General features: G+C 40.3%; 1 protein-coding gene and 1 pseudogene across 5 annotated transcripts in view; both read left to right on the top strand.

Annotated features, from left to right (window-relative positions):
• Positions 1 to 17,996, top strand: part of SH3RF2 (SH3 domain containing ring finger 2) — a 145,806-nt gene that overhangs the window by 55,798 nt on the left and 72,012 nt on the right. For all 5 annotated transcript variants that reach the window (XM_033180778.1, XM_033180776.1, XM_033180774.1 and 2 more), the window contains 2 exons: positions 8,451 to 8,720; positions 12,747 to 12,842. In XM_033180778.1, the coding sequence (XP_033036669.1) occupies positions 8,451 to 8,720; positions 12,747 to 12,842 (366 nt within the window). The remainder of the gene's footprint in view (positions 1 to 8,450; positions 8,721 to 12,746; positions 12,843 to 17,996) is intronic.
• LOC117065672 lies at positions 5,379 to 6,647 on the top strand (annotated as a pseudogene).

The raw sequence follows: 17,996 nt of genomic DNA, 5'->3' as shown, positions 1-17,996 counted from the left end.
TATATAATTCATTCCCACAATATTTATTTATGTTGAGGGGAGATGGAGAAAAGATGAAAATAGGCAATTAGTACTATTTTAGGGTTTCAAGGTTTAGGCATCTTCAAAGCAATTTGAGCATTTTGTGCAATTTTAGTTTAATATACTCTCTCAGTAAGTCATTAAAATATGCAAGCTACTTGCACAGCAAATATCTTTCAGAAAAAAGAAAAGAAAGAAAGAAAGCTAGCAATTTAAAAGCCTATGTCAAAACTCCACTCATTGCCCCCATTTGAGTTAGAATAAGATATAGCTTACACCTTCAGTAGCATCAAACTTGGTGAGGGAGCTTGATAAAAATGCAGCTACTTGAATCCCACTCCAAGAGATTCTGATCAAATCAGTCAGGGGTGGGATCAAGGCATTTGCATTTTTAACACCTCCCAGATTCTCATACAGGGAAACCACAGATTATATTTTAAGAAACAGGCCTGGCGCAATTCCTCATGCCTAGAATCCTAGCACTTTGGGAGGCTGAGGAGGGTGGATCACTTGAGCTTAGGAGTTTGAGACCAGCCTGAACACATGGTGAAACCCCATCTCTGCAAAAAATACAAAAAAATTAGCCAGGCATGGTGGTGCACACCTGTAGTCACAGCTACTTGTGGGGCTGAGGCAGGAAGATCACTTAACCTGGGAGGTGGAGGCTACAGAGGCAAAGACCATGACACTGCACTCCAGCCTGTGTGACAAAGTGAGACCCTGTCCCAAAAAAAAGAAAAAGAATTGCAGGCTTGGCTTGGGGATACTGAGTTCAAATCCTAAATTCATTATTTTCTAGCTTGTGAACTTGGGCAACTCTTAAATTTTTTGTATTAGTCTGTTTTCATGCTGCTGATAAAGACATACCCAAGACTGGGCAATTTACAAAAGAAAAAGGTTTAATTGGACTTACAGTTCCATGTGGCTGGTGAAGCCTCACAATCATGGCAGAAGGCAAGGAGGAGCAAGTCATGTCTTACATGGATGACAGCAGGCAGAGAGAGCTTGTGCAGGGGAACTCCTCTTTTTAAAACCATCAGATCTCATGAGACTTATTCACTATCATAAGAACAGCACGGGAAAGACTTGCCCCCATGATTCAGTTACCTCCCACTGGGTCCCTCCCACAATATGTGGGAATTCAAGATGAGATCTGGGAGGGGATACAGCCAAATCATATCATTCCGCCCCTGGTCACTCCCATATCTCATGGCCTCACATTTCAAAACCAATCATGTTTTCACAACAGTCCCCCAAAGTCTTAACTCATTTCAGCATTAACTCAAAAGTCCATAGTTCAAAGTCTCATCCAAGACAAGGCAAGTCCCTTTCACCTATGAGCCTGTAAAATCAAAAGCAGGTTAGTAACTTCCTAGATACAGTGGGGGTGCAGGCATTGGGTGAATACAGTCATTTCAAATGGGAGAAATTGGCCAGAACAAAGGAGCTACAGGCCCCATGCAAGTCTGAAATCAAGTGGGGCAGTCAAATCTTAAAGCTTCCAAAATTATCTCCTTTGACTCCATGTCTCACATCCAGATCACACTAATGCAAAAGGTAGGTTCCCATGGTCTTCGGCAGCTTGGGTACAGCCCTCCTCCCAGCTGCTTTTCACAGGCTGGTATTGAGTGTCTGCAGCTTTTCCAGGCACACAGTACAAGCTGTCAGTGGATCTACCATGCTGGGGTCTGGAGGACAGTGGCCATCTTCTCACAGCTCCACTAGGCAGTGTCCCAGTAGGGACTCTGGGTGGGGGCTCTGACCCTACATTTTCCTTCTGCACTGCCCTAGCAGAAGTTCTCCATGAGAGCCCCGCCCCTGCAGCAAAATTCTGCCTGGGCATCCAGGCGTTTCCATACATTTTCTGAAATCTAGGCGGAGGTTCCCAAACCTCAGTTCTTGGCTTCTGTGTACTTGTAGGCTCAACACCAAGTGGAAGCTGCCAAGGCTTGAGGCTTGCACCCTCTGAAGCCATAGCCCGAGCTCCATATTGGCCCCTTTCAGTCACAGCTGGAGCAGCTGGGACACAGGGTACCAAGTCCCTAGGCTGAACATAGCAGGGGGACCCTGGGCCCAGCACATGAAACCACTTTTTCCTCCTAGGCCTCCAGGCCTGTGATGGGAGGGGCTGCCATGAAGACCTCTGACATGCCCTGGAGACAGTTTCCCCATCATCTTGGGAATTAACACTCAGCTCATTACTTATTAAAATATCTGCAGTGGACTTGAATTTCTCCTCAGAAAATGAGATTTTCTTTTCTATCACATTGTCAGACCGCAAATTTTCCAAACTTTTATGCTCAGCTTCCCTTATAAAACTGAATGCTTTAACAGCACCCAAGTCACCTCTTGAATGCTTTGCTGCTTAGAAATTTCTTCCACCAGATACCCTAAATCATCTCTCTCAAGTTCAAAGTTCCACAAATCTCTAGGGCAGGTGCAAAATGCTGCCAGTCTCTTTGCTAAAACATAACAAGAGTCACATTTGCTCCAGTTTCCAACAAATTTCTCATCTTCATCTGAGATCACCTCAGCCTGGACCTTATTGTTCGTATCACTATCAGCATGTTTGTCAAAGTCATTCAACAAGTCTCTAGGAAGTTCCAAACTTTCCCACATTTTCCTGTCTTCTTCTGAGCCCTCCAAATTTTTCCAACCTCTGCCTGATACCCAGTTCCAAAGTTGCTTCCATGTTTTCAGGTATCTTTTCAGCAACACCCCACTCTACTGGTACCGACTTACTATATTAGTCCATTTTCATGTTACTGATAAAGACATGCCTGAGACTGGGAAGAAAAGGAGGTTTAATTGGACTTACAGTTCTACATGAATGGGGAGGCCTCAGAATCATGGCAGGAGGTGAAAGGCAATTCTTATATGGTAGCAGCCAAAGAAAATGAGGAAGAAACAAAAGCAGAAACCCTTGATAAACCCATCAGATCTCATGGGACTTATTCACAATCATGAGAACAGCACAGGAAAGACTTGCCCCTATGATTCAATTATCTCCCACCAGGCCCCTTCCAAACACGTGGGAATTCAAGATGAGATTTGGGTGGGGACACAGCCAAACCATATCATTCTCTGATCCCCAGTTTTTTAATCTAAAAATTGACATTTGAAATAATACACACCTCAAAAGTCGTTGTGAGAATTAGAGAGTGCTTAGCAAAGAGAATTAGAACGCTTAGCAAAGAATCTGGCGCAAGAAAGAAGCACTCAGTAAAGGTTAGCTATTGATATTATCATCATGCAAATCCAAAGGGGCTTAGATATTTTCTTATTTATCTTTTCATTCTTCCTTTCTTTCCTTTTCTCTTTTCTGTTTTTCTTTTCATAAATAATAATAATAATAAAGCCTCACAATTCATTCAGCAAGGTGGAAGTTTATTTAGCTCTCAGACAAAAGTCTGGATGTGAAGTAATCCAGGATGGGTGTGGCAGCTCTGAAACCCAGGCTTCTTCCCTCCTATTAGGTGTGGCCTTCATCCTCAATATTCAAGATGGCAGCTAGAGCTCTAGGGATCATGTCTGCGTTCCACATAGCAAGATGGAGAGGAGGAAAAGAAAACTCAGGAAGGACACTTCCTAAAGGTTGCTTACTCCCACACTGGCCTGGACTTAATCACCAGAAAGGCTGAAAATGTGACCAATATTCCAGGTAGTCATGTACCCAGAAAAAATGTGATATTGCAATGGAAAACTGAGAGGAAGAAATATGGAGGAACAATTATGGTTCCCTCATGTACCCAACCCTAGGAGTCTAACAGATTTGGGTCATTCCCCAGAAATCCATTCTCATCCAGCTTTTACCTGCTCATTTCTCAGGTAGGGAACACCTTCCCCAAAAAAGGTAGTTGCATAGTTTGCTTATCCTACTCAGCTTACCTTACTTTCTTTCTAAATTCCTCTTATACCTTTTACCTCTCATCCACCAACTTCATTCATTTTCTAACTGTCCAATTTTAATAAGCAATACAATTATTATAGAAAAGTTAGAGAACACAGCTAAGCATTTAGGAAAAAAAGTGCTTTTCAAACATTCAAAAATCTCACCATTTAGAGATAACCACTTCTAAAATATTGTCCTATAGTCATCTAGCATTTTCCCTAGGTAAAAATATACGTGTGTATTTATAACGAAAATCTAGTCTACATAATTGTTCTTAACCTCTTCTGTTACACTTAATGGTATATTATCAGTAATGCTCAATGTTATTAATTATAAAAAAAACATCAATTGTAGTGACTGCAAAGTTTTTCATTGTATGGGTATGGGTATATAATAATTTATTCAACCAATTCCCTGTTTATTCCACAGCATTATGTTAAGCCCCCTAGTACATACATCTTTGCTCATTTGTCCACCAGCTTCCTGGGGATGAGCTGTGTTCCTGTGGTTTTCTCAGTTCTGTGGTCTCCTTACTGTATCCCAGGACCAGCAGAAAAGGACACCTCCACCATTCCATCAGCAAAGTATTGTAAGGTCTTATCTCTACCACTAAGCTGCTTGGAATTCTTTTTTCAAATGAACATTGTGGATTCAGGAGATCCACGAAGACCTAAATTAATGCCTCTCTATACCCCATTGCATGAATAGCAAGATTATGAATAGCAAGACTGCTACAATGAGAGGTGATTACATAATCCCACTGCTTGGAAAAGCACAAAATAAAATACGACACTAGGTGGCTGAAGCACTTCCTCTTAATCTGTTAGAACTTGCAGTTTGCCAAGCAGACTTCAAGCAAGACTGGAGTGAGGCCATTTCTATGTGAAAAAAACAATTTCAATTAGTAAAAATGCATTTGAATGAAATAATTATTTAGACAACTGATTTGACAAATGATTATGCTTGAGCTGATTTTTTTTAAAAACTGACGATTGATCTTTGACTAATTGTTTCTTTGTCTCAGCTGAGCTTCCTAATGATCCAAATGCTCATTTTATAAATGAATACAGTTTAAGAAAGATTAAGTAACTTGGCCATGATTACACAAATAGAAAGAAGTGGAGCCAGAATTCAAAATCAGTATTCAGATCCAGAAAGAGTCACTGACTACCCTCTCATAGATGTAGAGTCAAGTTCACGACCCTGTGCCTTGCGTAGTGATTAAGAAAAAGGGTTCTAGCATCAGGTAGTCTGAGTTCATGCCCCATATCTGCCATTTCCCAGCTGTGTCATCTTATGCAAGTTAATAAACCACTGTGTGTCTCTGTCACCCTATCTTATAAATGGGGATAATGAGTGTCTATCTCCAAGGACTACCTAGATTAAATGAGATGGCCCACATATACACTTAGCACATAGGAAGTGCTCAGTAATTGGTTATTAATATTATGCAGGTGTCGTCTGAAAACCTTGGCTGAAAGGGTCGTAGACATGGTGGTCTACCATGGGTTCATCAGGGTTCAGTTGTACATGTGAAGGTTTGTTACACAGGTAAACTGGTATCACGGGCTTTGTTGTGCAGATTATTTCATCACCCAGCAATGAATGAGACTTCCTGTTGCTCCTCGTTCTCCCCAACATTTACCATTGTCAGTGTTTCAGATTTTCACCCTGCTGGTAGATAGGAAAATGGACAATCATGCCTGCAGGTCTGATATATGCATCTGTAAGTGTACATGCAGCCAAAGAAGAGGAATCCAAAAAGCAGCTAGTGATACCAGAGCAAGTCCCCATATATACTGCACCATCGCTCCAGTCTAAATATGTTGAAGAGCAGCCTGGTCATTTACAAATGGGGTTTGCTTCCATCTGCACTGCAACTGGTCATTATACTGGCTGGTGCAAGGGTGTTTATGTCTTTGTGAAAAATGGGATAATTGATACAGTACAATTTGGAAAAGATGCTCATGTCTATCTGAAGAATCCTCCTCAAGATTTTCTTCCAAAAATGGGAGTTATTACGGTTTCAGGACTGGTGGGCTTGGTTTCAGCGAGAAAATGTTCTAAGTTTAAGAAAATTACTTATCCTTTGGGACTGACCACTTTATGAGCAACTGTTTGCTACCCAGTTCTGTCAGTAATAATTGCTAAGGTAACAGGGGAAAAGGTGTATGCTATAAACCAGCACATTTTTGGAGCAGTTAAATCATTGTGGACACAAGCAGCAAAAATGAGTTACTCCCTAAACCTAAAGAAAAAAAACTAAGCTAGGATCCTCCGCCGAAATAGAAGTACCTGCAAAAACAACTCACGTCTTGAAACACGCAGTGCCCTTGCCAACAGAACTCAACTTAGTGGCAAAGACCAAATCAGAATCCAACTCAGGTGCTACACAATTCATGCCTGACCCCAAGTTCATGGATCGTGGGTGGTCCCATCCAGAAGATATAGATAAGTACAGCACTGGAAGCTGAAGTAGACTGCTTAGAGAGACTACATAGAAAACTACAGATGTGTGAGGTTGCAAATAATGATGAAAAAAAATCATGTAATGGGTAATTGATACATAGAGTATTACTTAAGCCAAGTTTTTCCCTTACCTCTCCAAATGTGCAATTTGATAAATTACATAAGTGGTTAACACACAAACTGTGAATGCAATGCAAACAATATTAAATGATTGATGAGGAGACACAGGTAGACTTATTAGCTTGAATTCGATGACCTTTAGGGGCATTTATTAAAAAAAAAAAAAAAGACATGAACTCCAGTGAGACCAAAATCTGAAAATGCATAGATGTGTATATAAAGACATACATATATATATACGTATAAACATATGTTTCTGCTCCAGCTTTCCCAAATTAATGTCAGTTAAATTAGAATGGTGTGTGGAAAGATGTGTTTGCCTCCGTGTTGTTGTTGTTGTTGTTGTTGTTTTGCCGATTTCCTAGATCTGGAATAAAATATCCGTGTTTTGTGGGGAAAAAAATATTACGCAGGTATGCCCCAGAGAAAGTGTAGGTTCAGTTCCAGACCACCACAATAAAGCTAATACCATAATAAAATAAGTCAAACAATTTTTTTTATTTCCCAGTGCATATGAAAGCTGTGTTTGGCCAGGCGCGGTGGCTCACACCTGTAATCCCAGTACTTTGGGAGGCCAAGGCAGGCAGGTCATGAGGTCAGGAGATGGAGACCATCCTGGCCAACATGGTGAAACCCTGTCTGTACTAAAAATACAAAAATTAGCTGTGCATGGTGATGCGCACCTATAATCCCAGCTACTCAGGAGGCTGAGACAGGAGAATAGCTTGAACCTGGGAGGTGAAGGTTGCAGTGAGCCGAGATCGCGCCACTGGACTCCAGTCTGGCGACAGAGCAAGACTGTGTCTCAAAAAAAAAAAAAAAAAGTTGTGTTTACACTATGCTGTAGTCTATTAAGTGTGCAATAGCGTTATGCCTAAATAACAATATATCTAACTTAATTTAAAATACTTTATTACTAAAAAAAGTGAATGATGTTCTGAGCCTTCAGCAAGTTGTAATCTTCTTTCTGGCAGTGGGTCTTGCCTCAATACTGATGGCTTGCCACTTCACCGTGCATTTTTATGTTACAGAGGCAGCTTCTTTTCTTAAACCTCAGACTATCTCTGCCAGCTTCAAACTTTTTTCCTGCAGCTTCCTCATCTCTCTCAGCCTTCACAGAATTAAAGAAAGTTAGGATCTTGATCTGGATTAGGCTTTGGCTTAAGGGTCTGTTGTGGCTGATTTGATCTTCTACACAAACCAGTCAAACTTTCTCCATATCAGCAATAAGGCTGTTTCACTTACTTATCATTTATGTATTCACTGCAGTAGCACTTCTCATTTCCTTCACAAACTTTTCTTTTGCATTCACAACTTGGCTGTTTGTCACAAGAGGCCTAGCTTTTAGCCTAGCTCAGCTTTAGTCGTGCCTTCCTCCCTAAGATTAATCATTTCTAGCTTTTGATTTAAAGTGAGAGATGTGAAACTCTTCCTTTCACTTGAAAATTTGTAGGCAGTTGTAGGGTCATTAATTGGCCTCATTTTAATATCACTGTGTCTCAGAGAATAGGGAGGCCCAAGAGGAGGGAGAGAGATGGGAGAATGACCAGCTGGTGCAGCAGTCAGAACACAAACATTTATCAATGAAGTTTGCTGTGTTGTATGGGCACAGTTTGTGGCGCCCCTCCAGACATTACAAGAGCAACATCAAAGATCACTGATTACAGATCACCATAGCAGACATAATAATAATGAAAATGTTTAAAATATTTAAAGTTAGTAACAGTTACCAGAATGTGACACAGAGACACAAAGTGAGCACAGGGTGTTGGAAAAATGGCGCTGATAGACCTACTCAACACAGGTTGCCGTAAACCTTTGATTTGTAAAAAACTCAATATTTGCAAAGCGTGTTAAAGCAAAGTACCATAAAAGGAAGAATGTTTGTATCTTCTGTTCCTCCAGACTCTCAGCTAAGTACATATCTTATTGGTCTGTGCCATTGCAGGTACCTCGAGCAAAGGCCTTATGCAACTACAGAGGGCAAAATCCTGGTGACCTAAGGTTTAATAAGGGAGATGTCATCCTTCTCCAGAGACAGCTTGATGAGAATTGGTACCAGGGGGAAATCAATGGCATCAGCGGGATCTTCCCAGCCAGCTCCGTGGAAGTCATCAAGCAGCTGCCCCAGCCACCCCCACTCTGCAGGGCCCTCTACAACTTCGACCTGCGAGGCAAGGACAAGAGTGAGAACCAGGATTGCCTGACCTTCCTCAAGGTAGGATTCTGGGTGAATCCTAGAGTCACCTGGGACCACAGAGAGACCACAGCAGAACCAGAGTTGCTTGTTTAATATTTGCTGATTTTTAAAAATTGTATTTTAAATATATTATATTAATATTAATATTTATTATTTTATTCATAAAATATATTTTGTCCATAAATTATATATGTATATATGTGGTGCATCTATATGTAATATGTGTGTACAATTCAGACTACATGCGAGTGAAATCTCTAGAGAAATCTACAAATAAGTGATAGAAGTCTGTAAGCCTTTTTTATTGTAGTTACAGAAGTATTCACTCATTCATTCATTCATTCATTTATCTTGAAACCATTGTAGAAACATTTGAAAATACAGATAAGCAAAATAAGGAAAATATTATACCACAATATAGATACAATCACTGTCAACAGCTTGAATAACACATTTGATTTATTCATTCTATCATTCTATCACTTTTGAGCACTTACTCCTTGCAGGACCTGGGAATAGGACGTGAATAAGTCAGAGTCTCTGCTGTCCTCACAGAGTAATGGGAAGAGCAGATACATGGACAGAAAATTATAAACAATTTGATAACATGCTATGTAAAACTACAGCCTCTACCTCTTTATCACGTATGTGGAAGGGTATTCTTGCGACCAAGTTATGGTTACCTAATTCTACTCATTTACAACATTCTATCTTGCTGTAAACATCACATTCAAAACACTCCAGACACACACAATAACATAATCATGACTTTCTACATAAATAACCTCTTACAAGACATGTTTTCCAAACATTAATTACCCTAAGATTTCTTGTGCCTCTTTTTCATTAGATGATTCCCCACCATTTGCAATAATGACAGTTGTACTAAAGTCTACACTACTTTAACTCTGTATTCAGTATTTGTTATTCCATAAACATTCACATCTCTCATAGGAACCACAGGTGGAGTTATTTTCATTCTTCACCACTCGTGTTAAGTAGATCAAATATAAGTATAAAAAGTGGCACTGCTACAATAGCTTAGGCAAGGTCTTTCGTTTTACAAAATATTTTTATTCCACCACTACCAGAAAGGAGATTTACTTCAGGTTTTCTCAAACTAGACAACCTCTCTGTCCTCCATATTCTGAGATAACGATCTTTATTATTGCTATGGAACCTCAGAGCAAGACTCCTAAGAAAAGTCATTCTGCAGCCCAAACAGCAAAGTGTAGACCTAGACTACAGTTAGAGGAAGATCAGTTCAATTCCACAAACATTTATTGAGTATTTACTGTGTGCCAGGCATTAGACATACAGCTGGAGGAAGACATAAGGGAGTATCATCATCTGTGTCTCTCACCCTTTCTGGGAATTTGTAAACTGGGGCACTTACTTCACACACTCGTTCATTTCTTGAGCCCATCCATGTGCCAAGCTGGCCATTGGAGATAAAGTGATGAGTCACTGTTCTTACCTTCACAGAGCTGGCAATCTAGTAGAAGAAACAGATATATAAATGGGAAATTATGACAAAGAAACCAAAAGAGAGGATTTGACCCATTCTGGAAGGCTGTGGAATACACAGACTTCTAGGAAATCTCATGGTCTAAACTCAGCATATCCAAATTAAACTCAAGATCTTCCTTCCCAAAGCTGTTCTTTTCCTAGTGCTCTCTAGCTCAGTAAATTGTGTAATTTATTCAATGTCATGTATTTATTCCTGCATGCATGCATTCAATAAATATTTATTGGCTGACTACTAAAGGGGAGCCACTATGTTAGGTGCTAGGGACAACAAAGATTAACAAAACAGACACAGGCTCTGCACGCATGGAGTTTATGGTCTGATAGGGTAGACAGACATTAAATAAATAATAATCTCTTGGCACGGTGGTTCACGCCTGCATTTCCAGCACTTTGGGAGACCGCGGCGGGCAGATCACTTGAGGTCAGGAGTTTGAGACCAACCTGGCCAACATGGCGAAACCCCGCCTCTACTAAAAATACAAAAATTAGTCAGGCGTGGTTGCCCGTGCCTGTAATCCCAGCTACTCAGGAGACTGAGGCAGGAGAATCACTTGAACCCAGGAGGCAGAAGTTGCAGTGAGCCAAGTTTGCGCCATTGCACTCCAGCCTGGGCAGCAGAGCGAGACTCCGACTAAAAATTTAAAAAACAAAAAGAAAGAAATAATAACCTATAAATGCATAATTACACATGTGTAAGAGCAGGGGCCCTCAACCCCCGGACCACTGACCAGTACTGGTCCGTGGCCTGTGAGGAAACGGGCTGCGCAGCAGGAGGTAAGTGGTGGGCAAGAAAGCAAACCTTCATCTGTATTTATAGCTGCTGTGTTTATAGTAATGGGTCGCATTACTGCCTGAACTCCATCTCCTGTCAGATTAGTGGCAGCATTAGATTCTCATAGGAGCGTGAACCCCATTGTGAACCGCGCATACAAGGGATCTAAATTACATGCTCCTTACGAGAATCTAATGCCTGATAATGTGAGCTGGAGCAGTTTTATCTTGAAACCATCCCCTGTTCCCTACCCTCTATTCCCACCTTCTACACCCCGCATCCGAGGAAAAATTGTCTACCACGAGACCGGTCCCTGGTGCCAAAAAGGTTGGGTACTGCTGTGTAAGAGGAGGCCAAGAGGCCGGGCGCGGTGGCTCAAGCCTGTAATCCCAGCACTTTGGGAGGCCGAGACGGGCGGATCACGAGGTCAGGAGATCGAGACCATCCTGGCTAACACGGTGAAACCCCGTCTCTACTAAAAATACAAAAAAAAAAAAAAAACTAGCCGGGCGAGGTGGCTGGCGCCTGTAGTCCCAGCTACTCGGGAGCTGAGGCAGGAGAATGGCGTAAACCCGGGAGGCGGAGCTTGCAGTGAACTGAGATCTGGCCACTGCACTCCAGTCCGGGCAACAGAGGGAGACTCCGCCTCAAAAAAAAAAAAAAAAAAAAAGAGGAAGCCAAGAAAGGGTATGATGCAGTAACAGATTTAAATTTAAATTAATCCTAATTCCTGAGGCGCATGAAACAGAATGTCAGAGAGAGAATGTCAGAAGGTCTTTAGTGGATGAATATACAGGTTGAACTTGAATGTTGTATGGACACAGAAAGGTGTTTCTAAAATGGCATTAAATAAAAATAATCACTGTGTCCCATATAGCTTCATTTGTGTGAGGTACAGGAACAGACAAAAGAAATGTATAGTACTAGAAGTCAGAGTGGTGGTTGCCTCTTAACAAGTGGTGGGAAAGGGCACAAAGGAACCTTCTGGGTGCTGGGAGTATTCTATACCTTCATCTGAACAGGGATTTCATGGATATACTCAAATGTAAAATTTCTCAAGATGTGTGCACTTTATTGTATGCATGTGTGTATATTTTTGGAAAGGTTTTTAAAAAATATGTATGTTTATATATGTGTTATGTTTTGTCTTGATAGAAAAGAATCTGGAAAAAATGTGTTATTCAAGCTGTTGACAGTGATTGTATCTTTATTGTGATACAATATTTTCCCTGTTTTGCTTACCTGTATTTTCAAATGTCTCTATAAATTTACATATAACCTTTTATAGTGAGTAAGAAAAATCTGAACAAAAAGTTGCTTTATGTTTGATGCATTAAAAATTGAATAGGTTCTGAAAAGTCTTCAAAATGAGCATAAAATTCATTTTTCTTTTTTGAAAGTTGAAAGTGCTTCTCCCTATGGCTTCCATCTTTATTTCTCCATCAGATAAATTTAAGTGAAAAGCTTGGACCTACTGGTGATTAAAAATTAGAAACATTTCTAAGTTTTCCTATTGGATTCCATTGATTCTCCAAATTATTTCTACTCCCCTGTGGTCTCGGTGACACAAACACTGCCCTTTATGGAGAAAGTTCATTTTAGCAAAAGACTTCCCAAATAAATCAAGCACAAGGTACAATCCTCACACCTTACACCATCTGAGACTCCAAACTGATCTCTGCTGAGAGCTTTTACTGCCTGAAAATGAGAGTAAATGCTGACCATGAGAATTTCTCTTTCAGGATGATATCATCACTGTGATCAGCCGAGTGGATGAGAACTGGGCAGAAGGCAAGTTAGGAGATAAAGTAGGCATCTTCCCTATCTTGTTTGTAGAGGTACGTGAGTATCAAGTCTACATCTGATTTACACTTATACAGAAATATGCATGTGCTACAGTGATGCCTGAGAGCAATTGCTATTTGCTATGAGGCTTATTTCAGAGCATTTCATAACTAAAATCTCTAAAGAAAAGATGCCAGACAATAATACCCAATTCTGGCAAGAGTCTGGGGAAATGAGCCTTTTCCATTCTCCTGATGGGAATGTAAATTAGTGAAATCTGTCACATGCAAACTCAAATAAACTTATACCAAAAATATTAAAAATGTGGGCCTCCTTTGAGTCAGTAAGTCCGTCTGAGAGTTTATTGTAAGTAAATATTTAAATAAGTATGCAAAGATAAATGTACAAAACATTCAAAAATGTTCACCATAACATTAGGTGATGGTATATAATTATGAAAAAAAAAAGAAATACTCTAAATAGTCAACAATAAGGACTTCATTTTTTTTAATTGTGGTAATGAAAAAAGTGTCTCTGTATGGATAATAATATATGGAGAATAATATTTAATATCATAAGTGTTTGATATTATGGAAAGATTTATGACTCATTGTTAAGTTTTTTTAAGTTTAATAGGTATAGAGTTTCAGATTTGTTGGATAAAAGAGTTCTAAAGATCTGTTTCATAACAGTGTGAATGTACTTAACACTACTGAACTGTACACTTAAAAATGGTTCAGAAGGTAAATTTTATGTTACATGTCTTTTATCACAATAAAAAAATAAGTTGGACCATATGGAACTAGCTTTTAAATATATGTGTGTTTATATAAATGGATAAAGGACTAGAGAATGATATGTACCAAAATGTTAACATTTGTGATCACTACATGATGAGATTCTAGATGCTTTTCATTTTCTTCTGCCAACTTATATTTTCTAAATCTTCTGAAATTAGTATATATTTATTACTTCTGTTTTTTACAGAAAAATCTTCTTTAAAAAAAAAAAGAAAACATGCTAGGCTATGTATATCTCCAGCATAATATAACCTGTCCAGTATAATAACCTCATTAGCCATGAGCCTCAATTTAGCTTGAAGCAAGTCATTACATATTTAAAAGAGAGGTTTCATTGTTTAACTGCATTTATTGGGTGCTTAACATGCATAAAGCATTAAAAATGAGTAGTAGAAAGCTATGAAAGAAGTAAAAGGCGTGCTGTCCACCCTAGGGGCTGGAGTGTTTGAAACAGAACAGCCCACAGTTGAGCAGAAGCAACCAATTCTTTAGTCATAAGAGCTAAAGCAGGTTCTGAAATTAATGGTGTCCCCAGAGTGTTGCACAGCTTTCAGGGTTCTCTGTACCTCCTCTACTCCATCAGTGTTGAAGGAAGATATGGAGGAAGGGTCCAGAGAGGCTGGTCTTCTTACTGTCTCTACTAAACTCATTCCTAATTCTCGTTCCTAATGCCTTTTCTCTTGCTGGGGCCCCTTTCAGATACAACACCCAATTATCTTTACCTGTTCAAATTTCCCTTATTTTATAAGGCTCAGATAGAAACCTACTTTGTCCATAAAATTTCAGCAAGTAGTTAAACCATCAATGGCCTCTTTCCTCTGAATATCTGATGAGTGGTTAGTTGTACTTCACAGGCTAGCCTAACACAGAACAGGCACTCTGTTTAAAAAAAAAAAAAAAATAGCTTAGCAAGTGAATGAATGAAAAATAATTCGGAAGGTAGTCAGAGCTCCCAGGGGAAAAAAATTTTTAGAGCAAACCATTCACTGTGACCCTGTCCTAAACATATGTTTAATTATTCAACTAATTTTTCATTGAGTGCCTGCTATGCTAGGACCTGTGCCTAGTTCTAAAGACACAAGACAAACATGGGTCCCTACTCTCAGAGACTATAACGTCAGAAAGTATTCCAGTAATTACAAGTGTGATGAATCATGTAAAGACTGAAGTAGCCAGGTGTAGTGGCTCATGGCTGTAATCCCAACACATTGGGGGCCAAGGCAGGAGGATTGCTTGAGCCCGAGAGATTGAGACCAGCTTGGACAACATAGTGAGACTCCCCTCTCTACAGAAAATTTAAAAACTAGTCAGGCATGGTGGCCCACACTGGTCCCAGCTACTCCAGAGGCTGAGGCAGGAGGATCATTTGAGCCCAGGAAGTCGTGGCTACAGTGAGCCGTGATTGTGCCACTATACTGTAAACTGGGCAACACAGCAAGACCCTATCTCAAAAAAGGAAAAAAAAAAGACTGAAGTAGAGGAAACTATTAGGGAGTTATTATATGCAATTTACCAGGGCAGAAGGTCAGCAAATGCCACTTATGCCAAGATCTGACAGATAGAGAGCATTTTAGGTAATGGAGGTAGCATGTGCCAAAGTCCTGCAGGATGAGGAAGTGTGGTGTAGCCAGGGGAAAAAGGAAGTACCAGAGCTGGAGCTTAGAGAGTAAAAGAGGAACAAAAAGTGAAGCCAGGGAAGTAAATGGAAGACAGATCACAGAGGACGTCGTAAACCATCCCATATAGTCAGGATGGGCTACGTTATGCTGTGGCTATAAACAGCACCAAAGTCTCAGTGGCTGAACAAAGAAAATGTTATTCCTCACCTACATTCCGTGTTCAGTGCAGAGTGATGAGGGGCTCTGCTCATAGTCACTCAGGAACCCAGACTAATATGGCTGGGCCATCTGGTAGCTACATCATCTGGAACATGTGGGCTTCCTAGTTTCCACAGTAGGGACGCATGAAGAAGAGTGAGTTGTCTCACAAACTAAATGCCTCGTTTCGAAGTGACACTTGTCACTCCCACTCACAGCCCATTAGCCTGAACCAGTCACATAGCCTGATCTGATGTCAAGTCAGCTGAGAAGTATAAGGGAACACATGAAACATTGGGTATCATTGCCTCTGCCATTTCATAAGAAGTGTGGATTCAACCCAAAAGCCAACAGAAGCCATTGAAAGGTTTTTTAAGTGACCAGATTTGGGTTTCTTAAAGACTGCCCTGGCTGCAGTAGGAGGAATGATTTGAAGAGGAGGGAGAAAAAAGCAGAAAGTGCAGGTAGGAGGCCCCTGCATTGCCCAGTTAGATGACTGTGGATTAGACCCATAGGTTCAGGGACCTTTCAGGAGGTAGAATCCACAGGACTCTGGGGTTGACAGAGGCAGGGACAGAGAAGAGAAGTGGTCAAGGACAGCCCCACTTCTTGATTTATGGACATAGGTCAGTGGCAGAGCATCTGCTGGGTAGGAGCCTTTTCTGAGGAGTAAGTTAGGATGATTCAGAGTCAATGGTTGACTCTCCAAGGACAGAGGTCAGCTGCAATTAGTACCTCGTTGGACCCATATGAGGCACTTAAATATTTATGGAAATTGTTGCCTGGTCTCCTGCATTATCTTGAGATGCTTCTTCATAACCCTGGGCTGGGGGGGAAGGCACCAGTCATCTTATTACCCATTTCTGAAACCCATTTCCCAAAACTTCTCCATTTAATGATTATTCATTTGGATACACTTTCCGGCCACTTCACCTCTAAAATTAGCGAGTACAAGAACCATCAAGATTATCATTAAACTAGCCAGTGCTTCATTTGTTCTCCTAATTGCTCGGAGGGGAAAAAGATAATCAAGTGGTTGCTCTAATCTGGAAACCTGGTTCTCAAAAATTACCTGAAATCTAAATTGTGCTTTTTAAAGCAGCACTTAAATTTTGACTCCAGTCATTTCATTAAGACTAGCACTTGCTGAGAACTCTTTAAATAAGTTTTGAATTACCAGTGTCATGGAAAGCAATTGGAAGGAAGGGAGGCTTTCTTATGAGCATGATATATGTGTGTGTGCATGTGTGTGGGTGTGTTTGGCATAAACAGGATTTTTCTTGTTAATGTATCATTTCACTTATTGAATTGCACCTGCATTAAAAGGTGATAAAACAAAGGCTGAGCCTATGTTCATTCTTATGAGGACTCCTCTAACAGAGCCTGCCTGAGTTATATGAACTTTGCTCAGCCCAAGGAGCCTCAACAATATTGTTTCAAATGAGTGGGTGCAAATCTAAGAGACCTGCAATTCTTCCCCAGCAGAGCTATTAATCATTTTGGCAGAGGACAGGGCAGATGCAGAGTCTCCCGGGGCCCTTTGTCAGTGTTCATGTTAGAAAAGCTGAGGGTGGTACTCACCTGGGGACAGAACAATTAGGTGGAAGCAGAAAAAATTAACTTATTTCATTATAGCTATGAATGGCTGTATAAAGAACTTTACTCATTCAATTCAGAGTGCATATTGCCCTTTTACTGGGTGAACAATGGAGGGGCAGGTGCCCTGGGGCCTCTAAGTCATTGTTCCTAGTTCAAGCTGCCATCAGAGCTTGCCTAAACAATTTCAAAAACTTCCTAATTGGTCTCCCTACTTCTGTTCTGGCACTTCTAAATAGCAACCAAAACAAGCTTTTTATTTATATTTGTTTGTTTGTTTGTTTACATACAAAGTTAGTCTTTCTAACGTCCAGTTCTATAAATTTTAATAAATGCATATAATTGCGTAACCACACCACAATCAAGACATAGAAGAGTTCCAATAGTCTGCCCTGAAATTTCTCATGCTGCCCCTTTATAGTCAGTTTCTTCCCCAACTCATAACCGCTGGCAACCACCAATCTGTTTTCTGCTCCTGTAGTTTTCTTTTTCCAGAATGTCACATAAATGGAATCGTACAGAATGTAGCTTTTTGAGTCGGGCTTCTTTCATTTTGTATAATGCATTTGGAATTACCATGCTGTTTCATATATCAGTAGTTCATTCCTTTTTGATGCTGAGTAATATTCCACTGTATAGATGTGCCAGAGTTTGTTCATTCACCTCGTGAAAGACATTGGAGTTGTTTTCCAGTTGTTGGCAACTATGCATAAAGCTGCTATAAACATTTGCATACTGGTTTTTGAGTGAGCACAAGTTTTTATTTCTCTTGGGTGATTAGTTAGGAGTGGAATTGCTGGGTCAGATGCTAAGTATGTGTTTAACTTTCTAAGAAACTGCTGAACAGTAGCATGAGCTTTTAAAAGCATAAAGCAGATCATATCGCTCCTCTACCTAAGTCCTGCCAAAGACTTCCTATTATATGTAGAATAAAATGGAAGCTGCCCAGGCTCTTGTGATCTGGCCCCTGCCTGTCTCTGTGGCCTCTGTTATC

The sequence above is a fragment of the Trachypithecus francoisi genome, unplaced genomic scaffold (assembly GCF_009764315.1).
Source record: "Trachypithecus francoisi isolate TF-2019V2 unplaced genomic scaffold, Tfra_2.0 Lachesis_group2, whole genome shotgun sequence".
In the NCBI taxonomy this organism is placed as follows: Eukaryota; Metazoa; Chordata; class Mammalia; order Primates; family Cercopithecidae; genus Trachypithecus; species Trachypithecus francoisi.
The sequence above is the reverse complement of the archived record's forward strand: the minus strand, read 5'-3'. Positions and strand labels throughout refer to the sequence as shown.